Here is an 18,044-nt window from a genome sequence, read left to right on the forward strand (position 1 = left end):
CAAACAGGAACTTTGTTTCCACCCACATTTTCAAAGCATGTGCAAAATTTGGCCAGTCTCCTACCACTTAGTGTGCTGACAGTAGGGACTGGGGATTTAGTCTTCTGGCTATCGGCTGGAGGGATACCTTTGGGCAACCAAAAAAAAAAACATGTGCAAAAATTTTGGAGAAAAATTCTCAATTCTCAATTAATTTATGCTTATGCATTTTCTCAATAACATAATTTTTTGGAGAAAAATTCTCAATTATCAATTACTTTATGCTTATGCATTTTCTCAATAACATAAACCAACATGGTTGACGTGGTGGTTCAGCTCCTTATCCCTTAAGTATGAGGTTGGGGGTTCGAGCAAACTATTTGGCTAGTCCCCTACCACTTATCACTTAGTGTGCTGACCGTAGGGACGGGGGATTAGTCTTCTGGCTGGAGGGATACCTTTGGGCAACCAAAAAAAATTTTCTCAATAACATAATTTTGTGTGAGTTTTTATAAAAAAAAAAAAAATCGAGAGAGTTCAACAATCAAAATATAAAAACTATTATGTATTTTACACGCCGTGGTCTTATGAACTGGGAAATAATACATTTGCTACAGTTATAAAGTATAACACAGATTTAGTAGTCATACAATAAACAATAAGTAAAATTTATAGTATATTATTTTATAAGAGCTGAGATATTCATTACTCCAATTCAGATATAATTTCTAGTCCACTAGTGAAGAGTTTCCCTGGCTTGTTAGCTTTAGCTTTTGATGGATCAGTGGAAGTAAAAGGATTGGGTGGCATGGAGGGAGGCTCCTCAGCTTCAAGCATCTGAATCACAACCTTTATTGAAGGTCTATCCACAGGATACCACTGAATGCACCAAAGTCCAACTATTGTCAGTTTCTTTGCAATTTTGGAATCCTCTTCTTTCTCTATTTGGATCTCTACTTCTTCTCCCCTGTTTAGGATATTGTAAATCCAATCTGGGAAATAGTCTTGCCTTGTTTCAGGTGATTCAGTAATCTCACTCTTTTTCCTTCCCCCCACCATTTCGAGCAAAAGCATTCCAAAACTGTAAACGTCTGACTTATACGAGACATTCCCAAAGTTGCGGGAGAAGACTTCTGGTGCGATGTAGCCCATGGTTCCTCTTGCAGCGGTCATGGAGACAATGCTTTTCTCCTTGGAGCACAGCTTTGCTTGACCGAAATCAGAGATTTTCGGGTTGAAATTTTGGTCCAGCAATATGTTACGAGGTTTAATGTCGAAATGCAGTATCCTTTGATCACACCCTTGGTGAAGATACTCAACTCCTTTGGCTATGCCCAGAGCAATCTGCTGCAATTTCTCCCAACCAAGAAAATTTGTGTCATTTGGTGAAAATAAAAACTTTTCAAGAGAATTATTCACTAAATATTCATAAACAAGAGCTCGATGGAACCCATCTGCGCAATAGCCAACCAATCGGACCACATTGATGTGGTGTATGCTTCCAATTGTGCTCATTTCATTCACAAAGTCTTCCCCATCTCCATCTCCATTGGAATTATTGAGTGCCTTAACAGCAACAAAAACATCATCGGAAAGCTTCCCTTTGTACACTGTACCATAGGAGCCTTCACCTAATCTTTCACTAAATCTGTCTGTAATTTTCTTGATATCTGCATATGAATACCTTGCTGGTTTAAGAGCCTTATAGTCCTCCAAGAACCTTTCAATCTTCACTTGCTCCTCTTTCTTCATTTTATTCGAGCTATAAACACGGTACGTGATAAGAGCGATCAACACAACAAGAAACGAACCAAGAACCTCACCTGCAAGCACATTCAAGCACACTGTTATTGTTACTGTTACTGTTACCCCTAATGATCAGATCATTCTAAAAGAATGCTTCACCTCTGATCTGAACAAATGAATAGACACATTAAAGGTAAGGGTTGATCAAATTTTCACCTGCAACCTTCAATTTTCTCAGTGGGCCTGTATCTGAAAGATAACACAAAATTAGTTGGTATTCAAGTGAAAATTTTCATTGATAAGAAAATTAAACCACTTACTGAATCTCGAAAGAAAGAGCATCAAGTGGGTGAAGGGTAGAATTAGAATTGGTTTTAAATAACAAAAACATGAAACATGAAAGTAGAATAGTATGAGCAGAAGATGAGAAGAAAAACAAGAGTACTTAAACTGCACGCACCACCGACCTCTACTTGGCTCAGTCCAGCTCAAACTAAATTCAGTGAAGTAGTAGGGGACTGATGAAATGTGAAACATTTTTGTGCAAGAAATTAGATCTGTTGCAGTGTAGAGATATTCGGAAGACGCCACAGCATAAATGAAATGGCCTGGTTTGGTAAGGCAGGCTATCGGGGATATATAAATCGAGGCTGCAGTGATGTTCCTGTGTGTGGAGCAGCTGAAAATGCTGAAGTCATAAAGACCATTGAAACTGAAGGGAGCTGAAGCAGATAAGTTTAGTATGGGGATCAGTTGTAGGAAGCAGCCATCCACCCGAGATATTAGAATCTCATGATATTCATAATCTATATCCTCTATAAAATACTTTACTGGAAATGGAGGTTGCAGGGTGGCGTTGAGAAGTGGAAAAGGATTCTCCAAGGCAGTTTCTCCCTTATCAGTGCATAAAAGCTCAAATCCGGGGTAGCCACACTCTGGGGGCTGAATGCCTTTGAGTCGAAATGGGAAGGAGATTTCAGGGCCATTATTCCCACATTTTCTGGGCAAGCATTCATTGCGATTATAGCCATAGCCATAACCCAAAGTCAAAAAGAGCACAAGAATATTGGGAAGATGCAGGAAATAGGCTTTCCCCATTTATGGAGATCGATCAGAGAATAGAAACTATAGATAGATACAACGAACTAGCTGAGGATGATGGAGTTGTACAGTATTTGTTTCACCAAGTCTTTTAGCTTGTTAGCTTGCTTGGAGTAGGAGGAAGTTTCTGCATGCTGTCACCATACATACATGACAATGCAAATTAAAGTTGACTTAGCTTAATTGTCTTTTTTTTTTTAGTCATCTTGTTTTGTTTGTAGTGAGTGTAGTGTTCTTCATTTCTAGATCCATTCTGACTCAGACTTGTTAGGATCAAATGTTTATCACTATGCCAAAAGTTATAGCTTATTGATCGTCATCATATTTTCAAAAGGTAAAGTGTTGTACTTGGTCCTTCACTGGTACGATCTCCACCCAACAATTCCATAATCTTCTAGGTGGATTTGGCCTTTTACCAGCCTCCGCCCAACAAGACTAGACTCTTGCTATTCCAAGGAAAATTAATATCATCAGAGACAAAGACATACAACTTATTCAATATTGGCGTGGTAGCTTGAATTGTCCAAGGAAACTACTGAGTAGTTAACTTCTCAATTCCCTTTGTAGAGGCCAGGCCAAGAAAGACTTTAGAATTAGAGCAACTTCAATAGTTTGATGATTTTTCATCAGTTTTAATTTGTATGGGATCCAGCATCCACCTCATGATCTATTATCTCACTCAATCACAAAATCATTTCCTCATTATATTAGTTTTAAGTTTCTTCTCAATTTTTTTTGTGAATTCACCATTTTACTAAACTATATTTTAATTTTAAATTTATAATTGTAATGAAAATTAAATTAATTAAAATAAACATATCTACATTTAATTAAAATGATAATTACAAACATTTAAATTAATTTTTGTTGTTACTTTATTTATTTTAATTATTTTAAATTTTAATTGTAATTAAATAATTCAAAAAATATATTACATATCTAAATTTTGTGAAAATTTTAAAACAAAAATAATTAAAAAATAAAAAAAAATAAAAACAAATTAATTTTTTTTTAAAGCTACTGAAAGAAAACAGAAAAGAATTAAAAAAAAAAAAAAAAAAAAAAAAAACAACAACAAACAAAGACTCCCAATAAAAAAAATTCCTTTTATAAATTTATATATATATAAATATATTTTATGATTAAAAAAATATTACACATCTTACGTTTTAAAATTTCAATAAAAAGACTTTGTAAAAATTAAGTAGTTAAGAGTAAAGTTATCATTACATATATATTCTGTAGATTAAGTCTAACCTATTTATTTAGACTTTCATAACCCAAGTGAGATCATCAAATTGGACAGATCTTTGATATAATATACTTTGTTTTTAATGATAAAATTGTAGTCAGTCCAATTTAGAACAAATTTATAGATCTGATTTTGATATAAAAATCATTAAAGTCGAATGGTTGAACCATTCACATAGCTAACTGGCACACAGAACTATAAATCATTAAATTGTTAAATACAATACAAGCGAACTAATTTCACTTTTGGTCCCACGACTTTAGAGGTTCTATCATTTTTGGTGCACAACTTTAAATTTTTTCAATTTTGGTGTCTAACTTTGTTATTTTTATCAATTTTGGTCCTTTCGACCAAATTGACTGCGAAATATTGCCGGATTTTACATTTTAGGGGCAAAATCGTCATCCCAAGGAAAGATATTCAATATCTAAACAAAAGAAAAATCATGTTAAGAGAAATATAAGAGTTTGGCAATCGATGCTATAAATCTCATAGATTTGTGTCTAGTTTCTGTCCGTCTTCCCAATTATTCTCATCGATCAAACACCTATAGATATGATTTTAGAGTGATTTTGTTTAGATATTGAAGATGTTTCCTTGGGATGACGATTTTACCCCTAAAAATATAAAAACCAACAATATTTCGTCATCAATTTGGTTGAAAGGACCAAAATTGATAAAAACAACAAAGTTAGGCACCAAAATTGAAAACTTTTAAAGTTGTGCACCAAAAGTGATAGATCCTCTAAAGTCGTGGGACCAAAAGTGAAATTAATTCCAATACAAGCAAAGCAAACATACATGAATCCATAATCCATAAATGAACTGATAATCTATTATAAATTAGAATCTATGTACAAGTTTTAAATACAGTAGCTATGTATATGAGATGGACTTTACGAGAGATCAGATAATGGAGGGTTTTATTTGGTGGTGTGTGAAAGAAAGAAGAGAAAAAGGTGGAAGGGAAATTTAGGGAGAAGAGACGCATCCATTATTATTAGAGTAAATACTCAAAATGGCCCATCGACTATAACTAAATTCACAAATTGGTTATTGACTTTCAATTTCAACCAATTAAGTCCTTAACTTTGCAATTTTGACACGATTTGATTCTTCATCTATTTGACCGTTTGTTGACCGCGATCTTTGAGGATATATATGTAGTTTCACGTGCAAAGCTCAAGAGAACGCTCTTGGAGGTGACATCGTTGTTTCGGAGGGGGAAGTGCTTCTCCGCTTGCTGCTTGGGGATCACGAGCCGGTTCAGCTTAGAGAACACTCTTGGAGGTGACAACGCCGTTTCGGAGGGGGGAAGTGCTTCTCCGCTTGCTGCTTGGGGATCTCGAGCCGGTTCAGCTTGCCTACATCGCTTAGAGTCACGGCTTTCTCGAAGAGCCACTCCAGGGACTTCGGCGATCTATCTATCAAAAGCTATAATCTCTCCGGCATGGGGTGCAGTGCCCGCAGTGGATTCAAATGTAACAGTGCGGTCTAGAAATGCAATCGAAACCTTAAAAAATCGATGATGGACCATGAAATTACATATATATCCTAAAAAAGTGCAGTCAACAAACGGTCAAATAGACAAAGGACCAAATTGTGTTAAAATTGCAAAGTTAAGGACTTAATTGGTTGAAATTAAAAGTCGAGGACCAATTTGTGAATTTAGCTATAGTCGATGGACCATTTTGAGTATTTACTCTTATTATTATTATTTTAATTTATTAACTTTCCGGTACACCGTACACTTCCACGTGACAAGTGTTGCGGAAAGTATTTTTAATTTTTTTAAAACGCACTTACTTTCCACAGCACGTTCTTGACACTTTTTTTTTTTTTTTTTTTTTTTAATGTATTACGGTATTGCCACCACATTTATTTTTTCAACAATCCACTACACCTTTATGCAAGACTGTGAGATTCAATGGTTGATCTACTTAATGCAAGACTTGGGGATAGTTGGAAATCCTCCAGCTATGCTATTCTGTGACAGCAAGTCTGTTATTGCAATAACTGAGAATCCTGTTTTTCATAAGAGGACTAAACATATTGAAATTGACTGTCATTGAGTGAGGGAAAAGCTACAAAAAGGGTGTTAAAGTTACTCCATGTTACTACTACAAATAAGCTTGCTGATGTGTTTACAAAGCCACAAGCACCTAATACTTTCTGCAACTTCATCTCTAAGCTGTGCCTTCATAACATGTATAGTCCAGCTTGCGGGGGGTGTCATCAGATAGAAGTTCCAAGTCAGAAAGCTCCAACAAATAAAGAAACTTAGCTGAGTCTTATAGCTCAATTGACACTTAAATCTTTGTAACCATTCTAGAACAATTTCTGTTAGTAGTTAGTCTTTTTGTTTTTACTGTTAGGCTTCTCTTTCCCTTGCTTAGTTTTCCTCTTCTACTCATATATAATAGAAGAGAGCAACAGAACGTAAAGATGATGAAATAAGATCTGCAACAGTTTTTCTTCTTTCTGCTCTGTGTTTGCATTCTTCATGTTTATCAACAATAAATGAAATGGCATGGTTTGGTAAGGCGTGCTATCAGGGTTATATCAGTAACTGGCAAAAAATGGAATCCGGTTGGGGCATATTATGTTAATAATAACTGAAGCCAGTTAACTGTAAACTTAAAGTGTGAAACTTTACTTGTGGTGTCATTCCAAAGTCTACGTATCATCTTATAAATTGGTGTGGCTGAGGACGTATTAAAATTCAAAAACTAACGTTTTTTCCAACTCAAGTTAAACCTTCGAATTCAATTTTACCAAGCCTGATAAATCATTCTAAAATATTCTTTTAATTTGGTTGTGAAGAAAAGATCAGACTAATCGGATTCGCATCAAGTAGAGGAAGTTTCTGCATGCTGTCACCATACATACATGTCAGATTAATGTTGACTTAGCTTGCTGTTATTACTAGGTCTTCTTTAGCTGAATTGTCTTATTTATTTATTTATTTTAGTTATCTTGTCCTGTTTGTAGTGAGTGAAGTGTTCGTCATTTCCAGATCCACTTAGACAAGTAGGAGGAAGTTTCTGCATGCTGACACCATATATACATGTAAAATTTAATGTTGACTTAGTTTGCTGCTATTACTAGGTCTTGCTTAGCTTTTTTTTTTTGAAAGTTATTGGCTCTATTAGATTGTAGTATAAAGTACAAAAAACCAATAATGCCTCCATCATACTTTAAGTCAAAAGTTATAACTCAAGACACAATTTTATTTCTTTATAGACTGACATCATACTTTTCAGAGACAGGATATTGGATTTGATCGGGCCATTTTTCCAACAATTCCTTAGCCACCAATTGATAGACGTACTTGGCCCTTTATCGACCACTGCCCAACAAGACTAGATTCTGCAATTAGAAGGAAAATTAATATCATCAGAGACAGAGACATACAGCGTATTTAATATTGGCGTGCTATCTTGAATCTTTCATGGAAACTACTGAGTAATTAATTAACTTCAATTCCCTTAGTAGAGGCCAGGCCAAGAAAGATAGCTTCTTCATCTTCTCTAAACTCTAATAATTAATAGCATTCAGTAAAGAGTAGAAGAAGAAGAAGATGGGAGGAGTTATTAGAGTGTTGATGATTGTAATGAGTTTGGTGCTTGTGTGGTGTGCCATAACCACAAATTGCAAATCATCCCATTCCTATTCCCACCAGATAAACATAAACAACAACTGCACTTCTGCTTGTGGTGCCATTCAAAACATTAAGTATCCTTTCCGATTAGCCGGCGATCCCAGCTCTTGTGGCCTTCCCGATTACCAACTTTCCTGCGTAAACAACCGCACCATTCTTCTTCTCAACTCTAACAAGTCATTTTTGGTAGTTTCCATAAATTATGATAGGCTTACAATACGACTTCTGGATCCTGGTCTTGAAAAGAATCATGACAGCAACTTGTGCTCCCCACGTTATACTCTGATGAAGGCCGATGTACCCAAACAGTATTCATATTCCATCAACTCCAACTATCGTCCATTCGACTCCATGGCTGTGATGAACACTCCGGTGATATTCATCGGCTGTAGAAACCCAGCAAAATCCCCCTTATATGTGAAGATGGGGGGGTTGTGCAGTAACAACATTACTTCCCACTCTTACGTCTTAGTTGGGGGTATTATAGGAGACATAGAGAATTCATGTAGCATCACAGCGGTTGCTTGGTACTCATCATCTAGAGCTAGACGATACAGATCTGATGAAGAAGAAATTGGTGACGCACTGGCTTGGGGGTTTGAGCTCTTCTGGTTTCGTTTCAACTGTACTAATGAAGAGTGTATAGACCGATCATCTGAATACTGCTTCATTCGTATTGACGACATCGGCGCATTCATCCGCTGCATCAATGATACTTACAATTATCACCACTGCGATCTCTTACGTTGGCCTCCTCATTTAGACTTTAATAACACCGACTGTAAGTAAATTTCATCACCACACCATAATACATTAATCTTTATTTGATGGAATTGGATCTTTCCCATCTTTCTTTTACTTTCAATACTAAACCCATTAAATTCAAATAAGTTATACTGTAGGTGGTTTGGGGCCTGCCCAGGGCGGGGCTAATTGTTACTCTGCTTCAAAAATGATGTATTTCCAGTTAACATATGATGTATCTTTAATTAACATACAGAGTATTATATATATATATATATATATATATATATATATATATATATTCTGTTAACTGAAACCAATTAACTGTAGATACATAATTTAAATATTATTTTTTAGGGTTGGGATTCAACCTTTTGGAAGAATAATTTGAATGTTATTTTTTAGGGTTGGGGTTTAACCTTTTGGAAGAATAATTTGAATGTTATTTTGGATTAGGATTCACTTGCCTTATCATTTTGGATTAAGATTCACCTTCTTCATTTATGGTATAATTTGTCTGGCGGGGCGGGGCAAAATAAAATTAATTCCCATCGTGTAGTGCTACACTTCTGAGATGAATGAAGTGGATAAGTAATATGCATGAAGTCCAGAATAGGAAAAAAAAAAAAAAAAAAGCACTTGTCCATTTGGTTGCATTTTTGGAAGAAGAATTGAATGTCCAATCTCAACTACTATACGCTAACACTGTTTCTCATTGGATAATATAATGCAGGTCTACCAGACCTGTGGTATTGTAAGTTCACTACCCTCCATTTCTAAAAATACTCTTTTCTCATATACTTAATATACTCATTATTTTGCTTCTTTTTTTTTTCAAATTAAATCACAGATGACAGTGCAATACTAGGCGAATACATTAGTAAGATTATATATATTCTCTCCATAAAAAGCTGTGTTGATATATTATTGATGTTTTATTTGATCCTACCTCCTGCTTTTTTAGTTTAATTTTTATTTATCTTTGCAGAGTATATCACAATGGGAAGATTTAGTTTGGGGTTACTATTCCTAATCAGCATTGTAATGTATAAACTACGGCGGCGCCACTTGTCAGCTTATGACACCATTGAAGACTACCTAAGCGGTCCAAACAACCTCATGCCGATAAGGTACTCCTACTTCGAGATCAAGAGAATGACAAATAATTTCAAGCACAAATTAGGTGAAGGAGGCTATGGAACTGTGTTCAAAGGAACACTCAGAAGTGGCCCTTTTGTTGCTGTAAAGATGATGGGCAAATCCAAGGCTACTGGCCAGGAATTCATTAGCGAAGTCGCCACTATTGGTAGGATTCACCATACTAATGTTGTGCGCCTCATTGGCTTCTGTGTTGAAGGCTCAAAGCGTGCGCTCTTATATGAATTCATGCCCAATGGTTCCCTAGAAAAATATATATTCCCAAAAGAAGAAAGCATTTCATTGAGCCATGAGAAAATGTTTGACATCTCCCTTGGAGTGGCTCGTGGGATTGATTATTTGCACCGGGGTTGTGACATGAGAATATTGCACTTTGATATCAAGCCACACAACATTCTTCTTGACGAGAACTTTAGCCCAAAAGTGTCTGACTTTGGACTAGCGAAATTGTATCCCGTTGAAGATAGTCTTGTGTCACTCACTGCAGCAAGAGGCACAATGGGCTACATGGCACCGGAATTGTGCTACAGAAACATAGGCGGAATTTCGCACAAAGCCGATGTTTATAGCTTCGGGATGTTGCTAATGGAAATGGTAGGGAGAAGAAAGAACTTGAATCCATTTGTGGAGCAGCTAAGCCAGATTTACTTCCCTTCATGGGTTTACGAGCAACTCAAAGATGGGAAGGACATTGACATGGGCGATGCAACAGAGGAGGAAAAGAAGGTTTCAAAGAAGATGATAATAGTGGCACTGTGGTGTATACAGATGAATCCTAGTGAGCGTCCAAGCATGAAAAAGGTAATAGAGATGCTTGAAGAAGAAGATGTTGAATTGCTAGAAATGGCGCCAAAGCCTTTCTTGTCTCCGGATGAAGTGCCGACTGATGAAAATTCCTTTCCAAATGCTCAAAATGTGGAGTCGCCACTGTTATCAGATAATCCGGTGCGCTCCTCTAGTTTTGAAGTGTGTGAGAACTAAATAATATATATGCAGCTTATTACAATGCTCTGTTCTGTAATATTTTTATTTTAGTTTGTTTATGATATTCCTGAAAGTACTTGAACAACCTTGCTTAGCCTAAATAAACTAAAATAATAAAATTTGTTTTCTGTATCATGCCCTTAGACTGGATTTATCCTTGAAAGAGGCATACTTTCAAGCCCATGTGCTGCCTATAATTTTTTATTTTATTTTTTAGTTTACACGTGTATTGCAAGCTTGCAATACAGATTTGGCAGCTTTTGTACATTATTTTTTAGAAAATATCTCATTTTTAGTCTTTCAATTAGTACCTCATTTGCAATGTTATCCTTACTTTTCAATTTAGACAGATTTGATCCCTCAATAAGTCTGACGTTAGTCAATTTAGTCCTTCTGTGAATAAATCACCCTTAACTCCATTTAGACCATGTGTATAATTGGGATTTCACATAACATTGATTATTTCTACCCAATTTCTTCCCCTTCCTTGCTTATGTCGTCTGCCATTTCCTCCGCCGCTTAACTATCTAAAATGTCACAACACATCTTTCCAGCTAAACAAAGGCTTAAGTTTCTTTGCTTGTCCAATTTTGCACTGTATATCTTCTTCCACTCTAGAACACAATCTGCCATCTAAGAGCTGCATTTCTCCTGCAATTTCTAATGCCTTACACACCATAGCATAAGTATATTCCCTTGGAATTGATCTTCCTTGCACCGACTCAAAAAGCAAATCCCATGCCTCCTAAACCCAGACAACTCCATTTGCTACAGTAAAAACTTGGCTTTCTTGAAGTTTCCAACTCTACAAAGGGCATATATGAGAGTGTTGTAAGCATGGACATCAGGTCTGTAGTGAAACTGTTTCATCCTGTAAAAGGTGAACAATGCTTCGTTAACCAGCCCTTCTTCTCCCAGGACTTTTATCAAACAGGTAATGATCGGCGTGGTGACAAGCCCTCTTTTCGACATTTTCTTGAGGAAGTCCATGAGGAGTTTCAATCTACCTCCGCCTTTCGCAAGAACAACAACCATCTCTCTGCAAGTGAGCTCATTGTGAGTAAAATTGCAACTGGTTTCAACCCAATCGAAAAATTCCAATGCTTTGTCTAGCCCTAGCTGCACTTTCTCGGGGTCCTTGTAAGCAGTCGGACTGAGAACGAGTTTTCCATAGCGAGCCTTGTCGAATTCTTGCCTGAGATTTCTTTGTTTCAGAGGGGAGCGACGGCGAAAACCGTCCTGGCGACCAATGGATATGGGTGACTAGAAGAGGAATTGGGGATGGAGCGTAGGACCTCGTAAACCATTTCCACAGTCCAAGCATGTCGAGGTGTTGAAGCCGAGAGGATGGCGTTTAATGGCCGGTTTTGAATAATTGCGACTAAGATTTAATCTGTGACGGCGCTTTGGGAGAGAGAACGTAGAGTGGTCTTGATGAGAACATGAGTCTCATACAACTCACTTCATCGTCTTTAATGAGGACTGAGGAGGGCCTCCTCCATATAAAGGCCACTGCATATTGCAAAATACTCAACCATCTATCTGAATTTGGAATCATTGAATTTAAACAAAAATGGCTATTGGCAACGGCGGAGGAAGACATTATCGTCTAAGAAAGTGGGGGAAGAAAGATGGCAGACGACGGAGGAAATATATGGCAATGGGGAAGAAATTGGGTAGAAATAATCACTGCTATGTGAAATTCCAATTATACCCATGGTCTAAACAGAGTTAAGTGTGATCCACTCACAAAAGGATTAAATTGACTAACGTTGACTAATTGAGGAACCAAATTTGTCCAAATTGGAAAGTAAGGATAACATTGAAAATGGAGTACTAATTGAAGGACTAAAAGTATGATTTTTCCTTCTTTTTTTAAATTTAATTTTATTTTTTGGTGAGATCGTCTCCACACAAAGCTGACCCTTCTGAATCTGGCTCCGTTGGCATCGACAACTATGAGCCCAACAAATCCTCAAGAGGAGCCTCTAAGACCGTTATACACCAATCCTTGACCAATATTGACAAGAAAATCGGCACATTTGTTACATTCACTCACCACATTTTTAAAATTTTATTTTATTATATATATGTATATATTTATTGAAAAATATATTAATTTATTATTGTGATATGAAAGTGGGATCACTTTTGAAAATGAGATAGTATTATAGAGATGTAAAGAAAATATAGAAGAGTTATTTTCAAGAACGATTTGATTTTTTATTTTTTTATTTGGAAAACCAAAGGCAAAGCGGTTGCATTAAATCAAGAAATCACAAAGTTAAAGAGATTAACCTTCCCAATAACAAACATGAGAAGCAACTGCTATAGCAAGAACATGGACAAGTTGGTTCGCTGATCGCCTAATATGAACTATTCGACACAACGCTAACGAGTTCAAAATAGAATGACAATCGTTAATAACAGACCCAACATATGAAAGACAAGACCACCTACCCGTGAGGGCATAGACAAGGTTCAAGCAATCAGACTCAATACTAACATTCAATAAAGATTAGTCTTCGATCTCAAAAGGGCCTCCCTACAAGCCATTGCTTTTGTGAACAGAGGATTGTGCGGGCAATCAAGGCTGCCATGAAACTCCATTTTCTCTTGCTATCCAAGCCCCATACGTTGCCGAACCTGCTCCTAGAGGAAGATCGGCGTTGAATCTGCATACAAAGGAACCAGCACCCTCCTCCGCACTTCCATCCCCCACCACCCCTCCTTGCGCAACTACCCCTCTAGCCCCCACCAATTGCACCGCCTGCCACGATGCTATTGCCACCGTCGCCCTCCTACACACACCGGCCGACCTCACTAATCTTTGCTCCTGCTTCATTACGTGCTTCCCAAATAACATATAGAACTGCAACAGCTGAAACAAGGGAATCACTGTCAATGCATGCAAAAACCATGTTTAACCACTCTGCCATAAACCAATTTTAATTTAGAGCACAGGAAGCGTGAGTTATGAGCTACTCCAAACTGCATGTGCAAATTCACACAAAACAAATACATGTTCCACTATTTCTGAATGATCTAGCCCACACACCTTGCACTCCACCGCTACATCTACCATCATTCTCCTTAAATTCAGAACCACCGGCAACACACCTCTTGCAAGCCTCTATAATAAAAGACTTCCATTTTGGTGGTATTTTAAACTTCCACAATGAAGACCATTTCTCAAATTCCCCTATTGGGTTGTCCACATGCATTGACTCCACCAAACACTTATAGCCAGTCCTTACCGTATAATGTCCCCGAATATCCCCTTCCAGTACCAAGTATCCTCAAGACCTGAGCAAATGGGAGTTTGTAAAATTAACCCCACATCCTATACTAGGTTCCAAAATATCCTGTAGTACGTCTAGGTCTCAACTACTTGAATCAGGAATCATTAGGCTTGCCACCGTCAGGTAGCCAGGTGTGTGCCTAAATATTAATTAGTGCTCCGACTATCTCCAATTTTGCGCCTTATCCCACTTTGTAATAATCCCTTTGCTGCCAAAATACTCCTCTAACAGTAACTAGGATTGCAACCCAAAGTATCCCAAAAAAAAAAAAAAAACTATTAGGGAAACACTGAGCATTTAAATCCTCGCAGCTAGTGATGTGGAATTGGTAAGAAAATGCCAGCCCTACTTGGCAAGCAATGCCAAGTTGAAAGCTTGAAGCTGTTTAATCCAAGCCCCTTTGACTCTTTGCACCACATATTCTATCCCAAACAAGCCAATGAATGCCCCCAAAACTACCAATATCCTTCTACCAGAATCTATTCATAATATGTTCCAATGTAGTGCAAACCGAACTCAGTAAAAGAAAGACACTCATAGAAAATGTTGGCATTACCTGAGCCACATTCTCCAACAAAATTTCCTTCCTCGCCCAAACTTTTTATTCCATGATCCCACTCTATACCTAATCTTCTGCTCAACATAGGCGAAAACTGCCCTCATATTACAACCAATGAAAAAAGGAATGCTAAGATACTTACCAAAATCATCAGCCTGGCCACGTCAAAAATCCTTGCCACCACGTACCTAACTCCAGGTTGGGTGTTTCGGCTAAATGAGATGTTGGACTTATGATAGTTCACCTCCTGACCAAAGAACTCCTCATAGATACCAATTAATTCATGACTTCACTACCGTTGCTTCGTCCTCATCAACCCTAAAAAACAATAAACTATCATTAGTAAAAACATATCATATACCACCGGGGCACTCCTAGCCACTATACATCCATGTATTGCCCCTTGAGACAAGGCTTCCTACAACAACAACAAGAGACCATCCGCACACATAATGAACAAATAAGGCGAGAGTGGATCTCCTTGCCTTATCCCTCGAATTGGTACCACTGTTCCGCTAGTTGCCCCATTTACCAAAATGTTGTAGCTGACAGTAGTAACACAGAGCATTATGATCTCCAGTTCTCCACCCACTGACTCACAAACCCCAGCCCCTCAAGCATTTTCCTCATGAAACTCCACTCCATCCTGTCATATGCCTTTGCCATATCTAATTTCAGTGTCGGTCACCCCATATTCTCGCACTGGTTAAGATTTTGAAAGTGCCCAATTCAGCTGCAACCAAAATATTATTAGTGATTAATTTCCCAAGGATAAAAGCACTCTGGTCTACGAGATCAACCGCCCTAGCAGCGGTTTCATACGATTGACGACCATTTTTACCATGATCTTATACACCACATTACAGAGTGCAAATGGGTTTAAGATCTGCTACAGTTTCGGGAGCCTACTTCTTCGGGATCAAACATTGTTTGCATTATTTAGACTGGGTGGGAAGACCCTACTATTGAAACAGCCCAACACAAACTCACACATATCCCCCCAGCCACATCCAAGAAACTCTGGAAAAATCTTGGGTTCATACCATCCAACTTAGGAGCCTTATCGGGACGCATAGAGAAAAAGACCTCCTTTACCTCCTCTAACGTAAAAGGAAATAGCAACCCCTCATTCTGCTCCTGAGAGACCCGGGACATTAGTGACATAGGGAAAGCCCCTGGCCTAGCCCATGTAGAACTAAAGATACCCCCAATAGTAATCCAAAACCACAACCTTCATCCCCTCTCCCTCCACCCAACGACCTTCATTATCCCTCATTTTCTTCCTCTTTCTAGCCAAAGCATAATTATGGAAGAAATGGGCATTAGTGTCCCCCTCACGGAGCCAACGTTGTTTCGCCCTCTACCTCCAAAAAAAACACTCTCCTACCCCAGCACTCACTACAACTGCCTATCCAACTGTGAGAACCTTGCTAGTGACACCTCATCCCTCATCCCCCTCTACCGATCCATTTCATTATGCAGTTTCCCAATAGTTCTACCAAACTTGTGAAACCTCTCACCACCCCACCTCCCCAAACTTGTACCACACAACCCCAACCGCTCTTGCAACCCCAAACCTGTTGACTCCGCCCAAGCCCCCTGAACCACCCCTCTACAGTCCTCCTCAAACAGCCAAGCATTTTCAAAACGAAAACTCATTCTCCTACCACCCTCCTCCGTACGGCCATGAAAGTCCAAGAAAAGAATCGAACGATCCGAATTGAGTGTAACCACATTATAGAGTATAGCTCCCCTATACATATCACACCACTCCTCAACCGCTACCACCTTATCTAGTCTTTCCTCCACCCACTCTCCCGTGCCCCTTCCCCTCTCCCAAGTGAATGGGTACTGTAACACCCCTAATTTTTAAATAATTAAAAGCTTATATAAATAACGCAAACTATCATTAATCATCCCAAACAGAGCATAAATGATCCGTAAGAGTCGGGGTGTTATGCCACATCTAGGTTTGAGAACCTAGATGCACAGGCTAAACTAACCGAACAAGGCATAAATTATAATCACTATCCACAATACAATTCAAGGCTCACAGGCCATCTAACTAATACTAAGCTAAATCCTCGAGTTCATCTAACGCGCTTCGAAGCTACTGATCTGCACCTGAAAAATATACGGTGTAACAACCGTCAGCGAATAATGCTGGTAACCCACTCCAACGCGTTAAGTACAATATAGGTAGATATAAGAAAATCAGAGTTAATACCCAATATAGTCCTCGACTATAGTGGTATTACTCAGTTTAGTCCTAAATGACTTTTTGTACTCTATTTAGTCCTTGACTTTGATGATTTTACACACTTTAGTCCTTGGTTAAGAATTCCGTTTGCTGACTGTTAATAACAAGGTTAACATGGTAATTTCATTTCCCTTTTAGTTTTTTATCAGATTAAATATTAATTATCTTTCCTAATTTTTAGATCAATGATGGAGGGGAAAATCCCAGGACCTCCATTACAGGTCCCTCTCAATCAGATCGACTTCGCTGCCAATAACGGCCAAACCGCCAAGTCTGTCTTCTTCAATCATATCTTTCACACTCAGCGGTGGGTCTCTAATATCTCTAATTCCTCGCGTTCTTCACCATGTTGTCCGCGGTCATATTCTGTTCACCCATAATATGGACCATTTGGATATCCCAAGATTTCTCCAACCATCTCTGACAGTCTTCTATAAGCTACCGTACGTTGCCTCTGGGTGAAGAGACGCCATGAATTCCATCAATAGCTTCCTTCAAAACTGGGTTGCCATAAACATTAAACGCTGCCGCCATTGTTGTATCGGCAGAAGACAATGCAGCAGAATTTGGTGCAGATTCTTTCTTCTTATCCGGTTATCCCTAATGTAACTCAGACCTCGAACTTTAAAGGTGTTTGGTTCAATTGATGACCAACATATAGAAATGTTCTTTTCCAGCGGGGAACATGGAACTTGAGAACCAGCTATAGAAATCATCATCACCATCAGAACCAACTCCTGTTTCCGGGTCAAACTACGCTTTGTTGTTTCCTTGGAATGCTGGATTGCAATAAGACGAATTCGCGGAACCGGAAGAAGGCTCCACTTTGCTGAGCTTATTGTGGGACAAAGAGCGGCCCCTCGCCACCCTCCGCCGCCGTGGCTTGCCAAGATTCAGGCAACCAAATCCCGCACAACCTCTCGGAGTCCACCCAGAAGAAGCGGGGGGGGGGGGGGATTAGGAAAGATAATTAATATTTAATCTGATAAAAAATAAAAGGGAAATGAAATTACCATGTTAACCTTGTTATTAAGGTCAACAAACGGAATTCTTAACCAAGGACTAAAGTGTGTAAAACCATCAAAGTCAAGGACTAAATAGAGTACAAAAAGTCATTTAGGACTAAACTGAGTAATACCACTATAGTCGATGACTATATTGGGTATTAACTCAAGAAAATCATTTTGAAACCGAAATACATATATAACCTAAGCAACTCTAGCTTTAAACCAGGATCAAGACACAAGACACAACAACAAACTTGATACTATAGAACGATCATAAAGACTAGCATGCAT

The 18,044-nt window shown here is 38.2% G+C and overlaps 3 protein-coding genes and 1 pseudogene across 3 annotated transcripts; 1 reads left to right on the forward strand and 3 right to left on the reverse strand.

Moving 5' to 3' along the window:
- Positions 1-674: 674 nt before the first annotated feature.
- On the reverse strand, positions 675-2,895 carry LOC109173017 (rust resistance kinase Lr10-like). The gene is made up of 3 exons (XM_019322275.1): positions 2,193-2,895; positions 1,942-1,974; positions 675-1,802 (listed from the first exon to the last, which is right to left on the reverse strand). Exons 1-3 carry the CDS (start codon positions 2,821-2,823, stop codon positions 685-687), a joined length of 1,782 nt encoding a protein of 593 aa, XP_019177820.1. The 5' UTR covers positions 2,824-2,895; the 3' UTR covers positions 675-684.
- A 4,702-nt stretch (positions 2,896-7,597) lies between these two features.
- LOC109173006 (rust resistance kinase Lr10-like) lies at positions 7,598-10,685 on the forward strand. The gene is made up of 4 exons (XM_019322252.1): positions 7,598-8,520; positions 9,217-9,237; positions 9,334-9,363; positions 9,472-10,685. The coding sequence occupies exons 1-4, from the start codon at positions 7,659-7,661 to the stop codon at positions 10,620-10,622; spliced, it is 2,064 nt and encodes a 687-aa protein (XP_019177797.1). The 5' UTR covers positions 7,598-7,658; the 3' UTR covers positions 10,623-10,685.
- Positions 10,686-11,285: 600 nt separating this feature from the next.
- On the reverse strand, positions 11,286-13,849 carry LOC109173086 (annotated as a pseudogene).
- A 2,095-nt stretch (positions 13,850-15,944) lies between these two features.
- On the reverse strand, positions 15,945-17,280 carry LOC109173087. Its single transcript, XM_019322344.1, has 2 exons — positions 17,199-17,280; positions 15,945-16,348 (listed from the first exon to the last, which is right to left on the reverse strand). The coding sequence occupies exons 1-2, from the start codon at positions 17,278-17,280 to the stop codon at positions 15,945-15,947; spliced, it is 486 nt and encodes a 161-aa protein (XP_019177889.1).
- Between the last annotated feature and the right edge of the window lie 764 nt (positions 17,281-18,044).

The sequence above is a fragment of the Ipomoea nil genome, unplaced genomic scaffold (assembly GCF_001879475.1).
Source record: "Ipomoea nil cultivar Tokyo-kokei standard unplaced genomic scaffold, Asagao_1.1 scaffold0465, whole genome shotgun sequence".
In the NCBI taxonomy this organism is placed as follows: Eukaryota; Viridiplantae; Streptophyta; class Magnoliopsida; order Solanales; family Convolvulaceae; genus Ipomoea; species Ipomoea nil.

What these genes read in the sequence shown, in the direction of transcription:
- LOC109173017 (XM_019322275.1), bottom strand. Translation starts at nt 2,823, where the DNA reads ATGGGGAAAGCCTATTTCCTGCATCTTCCCAATATTCTTGTGCTCTTT. An exon ending in CTGGACTGAGCCAAGTAGAG is followed by an intron (nt 1,975 to 2,192) that starts GTCGGTGGTGCG and finishes GTTATCTTTCAG; the next exon opens with ATACAGGCCCACTGAGAAAA. An exon ending in GAGAAAATTGAAGGTTGCAG is followed by an intron (nt 1,803 to 1,941) that starts GTGAAAATTTGA and finishes ATGTGCTTGCAG; the next exon opens with GTGAGGTTCTTGGTTCGTTT.
- LOC109173006 (XM_019322252.1), top strand. Translation starts at nt 7,659, where the DNA reads ATGGGAGGAGTTATTAGAGTGTTGATGATTGTAATGAGTTTGGTGCTT. An exon ending in AGACTTTAATAACACCGACT is followed by an intron (nt 8,521 to 9,216) that starts GTAAGTAAATTT and finishes AATATAATGCAG; the next exon opens with GTCTACCAGACCTGTGGTAT. An exon ending in AATACTAGGCGAATACATTA is followed by an intron (nt 9,364 to 9,471) that starts GTAAGATTATAT and finishes TTATCTTTGCAG; the next exon opens with AGTATATCACAATGGGAAGA.
- LOC109173087 (XM_019322344.1), bottom strand. Translation starts at nt 17,280, where the DNA reads ATGGCGGCAGCGTTTAATGTTTATGGCAACCCAGTTTTGAAGGAAGCT. An exon ending in TGGCGTCTCTTCACCCAGAG is followed by an intron (nt 16,349 to 17,198) that starts GCAACGTACGGT and finishes TTTAAAAATTAG; the next exon opens with GGGTGTTACAGTACCCATTC.